General features: G+C 38.1%; 1 protein-coding gene across 1 annotated transcript; it reads right to left on the reverse strand.

The window, feature by feature from the left end:
* Nucleotides 1-947: 947 nt before the first annotated feature.
* Nucleotides 948-1,913, reverse strand: zmat2 (zinc finger, matrin-type 2). The gene is made up of 2 exons (XM_010790460.1): nt 1,732-1,913; nt 948-1,436 (listed from the first exon to the last, which is right to left on the reverse strand). Exons 1-2 carry the CDS (start codon nt 1,858-1,860, stop codon nt 1,296-1,298), a joined length of 270 nt encoding a protein of 89 aa, XP_010788762.1. The 5' UTR covers nt 1,861-1,913; the 3' UTR covers nt 948-1,295.
* Nucleotides 1,914-2,194: the final 281 nt, after the last annotated feature.

Here is a 2,194-nt window from a genome sequence, read left to right on the forward strand (position 1 = left end):
TGATAGAAATCAACACGTAATGAATTAAGACCCCACGGTTTGATGATTGATAGGTGTGTGGGCTGTCTTTCATTTTGACACACAGAACAATGTTATAATAAACATATATGGGTCATTCCAGAATTGGAGGAAATTTCATGTCCCCCATATAAAAAATCTAATAATCCATGCCCAAAAAGCTAAAACATACACTTGTTGTGTTAAACATACTTGTCTTGAGACAAAATGTATATAAAGTTGTAGAAAAAGTTGTTTCAAAATACTATTTAAAATATCAAGTGTGTGGCACTCTGCCCCACTCAACCCTGTTACTGATATTATCAGAATAAAGCATATTCATTTCAAAGTCATCTTTCTTTCATTCGATATCCAAGTTTGTCCTTGCCTTGAAAGTAGCACTACATGCTACATCTAGCAATAATTCCTGAGGTTAAAACTCAAATTAGCAATGATTTTCAACCCTGTTACTATAATTAGAGTAACAGGGGTAATTCTTCATCGGAAAATATACAATTGATGCCTAGCTGGGCAAATCACTTTTTTAGATGGTTTATTATGTTTTTCCTAAATACATATATTTTTTAAATAAAATTAAAGGTTCATTTGTTAAAAATGTTGGTGTCTAAATTGTCCTTCAATTCTGGAATGACCCATATATGTTAAATGGATATATATCTGCCTTCTTTCATTTATCTTTCCATTCCCACAACAAAATACATAAAGAAATGGCATATTTTGGACATAGTGATTAATGGTGATTAATCTGATTAATACATTTTTAAGCTGTGATTAATCTGATTAAAAATGTTAATCGTTTGACAGCCCTAATATATATAATATAAAACAATTTTTTTCCTAAACTTAAATGAACTGAAGCTCAAGTTTACAGAAGGTCCGTGAAGGCAACACAAGCATTCTGATGATGCATTCAATGACACAAACAAAGCTGGTTAAAAAAAACACGTGTTTATTAAAATGTCCCAGACAAACTGAACATGATGAAAATAAAATGAGTTCAATGTTGACACGGATATCCAGTTCTTAAATAATCCACCTGTTTTAAACTCAAATTCTTGGAACTAAAAGACTTTGAATTAACTTTATTTACATGTTTACCAACAACAACAACAACTTGTTTGTGTGAAGAGCAGCTCCTCCTGAAGCTGACAGATACGGTTTTATCTGCAGGACCCTGAAGGTGTCGCGCTTTTATTTTTTGGTCCATTATTTTGTCTCGCCTTCACTTCCTCTCCAACAGGAAGCAGGACTACCAAAATAAGAGCGTGGCAGGATCTTCATTTGATCTTCTTCGAGGATCCGAACCCGGAGAATCCCATCACGGCGGCCATCTCGTCGTCTTCCTCCAGATCGTCGTCGTCCGCCCGGCGCTTCCTCTGCTTCTGCTTCTCCTTCTTATACGCCTTCGCCTTCTCCTCCTAACAAGAGAGAGAGCGTCAGAAGAACTACAAGAAGAACTACAGAGAGAGCGTCAGAGAAACTACAAGAAGAACTACAGGAAGAACTACAAAGAACTACAAAGCTACAGGAAGAACTACAAAAATACAGGAAGAACTACAAAGCTACAGGAAGAACTACAAAGCTACAGGAAGAACTACAAAGTCTCGTCTCTAGCTCAACCAGTGAAGGCGTCAGAGGAACTACAGGAAGAACTACAAAAATACAGGAAGAACTACAGAGAGAGCGTCAGAGAAACTACAGGAAGTGTCTCACCTCCTCTCTGAGCTCCTTCATTCGCTCCTCGAAGTCGTACTCCTTCTGCTTCTCCTCCATCTTCTTCTTGTTCGCCTCAAAGCGCTTCTTCACCTGATCCAGAGACGAGCGCTCGACTCGCATCGACATGCCCAGGTTCCTCTGATCTGAAGCCACACGCAGACATGTCAACAGTCTGAGGTAAACATGTCAACAGTCTGAGGTAAACATGTAAACAGTCTGTGATGTCAACATGTCAACAGTCTGATGTAAACATGTCAACAGTCTGTGAGGTAAACATGTCAACAGTCTGTGAGGTAAACATGTAAAAAGTCTGAGGTAAACATGTCAACAGTCTGATGTAAACATGTCAACAGTCTGTGAGGTAAACATGTAAACAGTCTGTGAGGTAAACATGTAAAAAGTCTGTGATGCAGACATGTCAACAGTCTGTGAGGTAAACATGTAAACAGTCTGTGAGGTA

Source organism: Notothenia coriiceps, unplaced genomic scaffold, assembly GCF_000735185.1.
Source record: "Notothenia coriiceps isolate Sejong01 unplaced genomic scaffold, NC01 NC01_scaffold00034264, whole genome shotgun sequence".
Classification (NCBI taxonomy): Eukaryota; Metazoa; Chordata; class Actinopteri; order Perciformes; family Nototheniidae; genus Notothenia; species Notothenia coriiceps.

What these genes read in the sequence shown, in the direction of transcription:
- zmat2 (XM_010790460.1), bottom strand. Translation starts at nt 1,860, where the DNA reads ATGTCGATGCGAGTCGAGCGCTCGTCTCTGGATCAGGTGAAGAAGCGC. An exon ending in TGAAGGAGCTCAGAGAGGAG is followed by an intron (nt 1,437 to 1,731) that starts GTGAGACACTTC and finishes CTCTCTTGTTAG; the next exon opens with GAGGAGAAGGCGAAGGCGTA.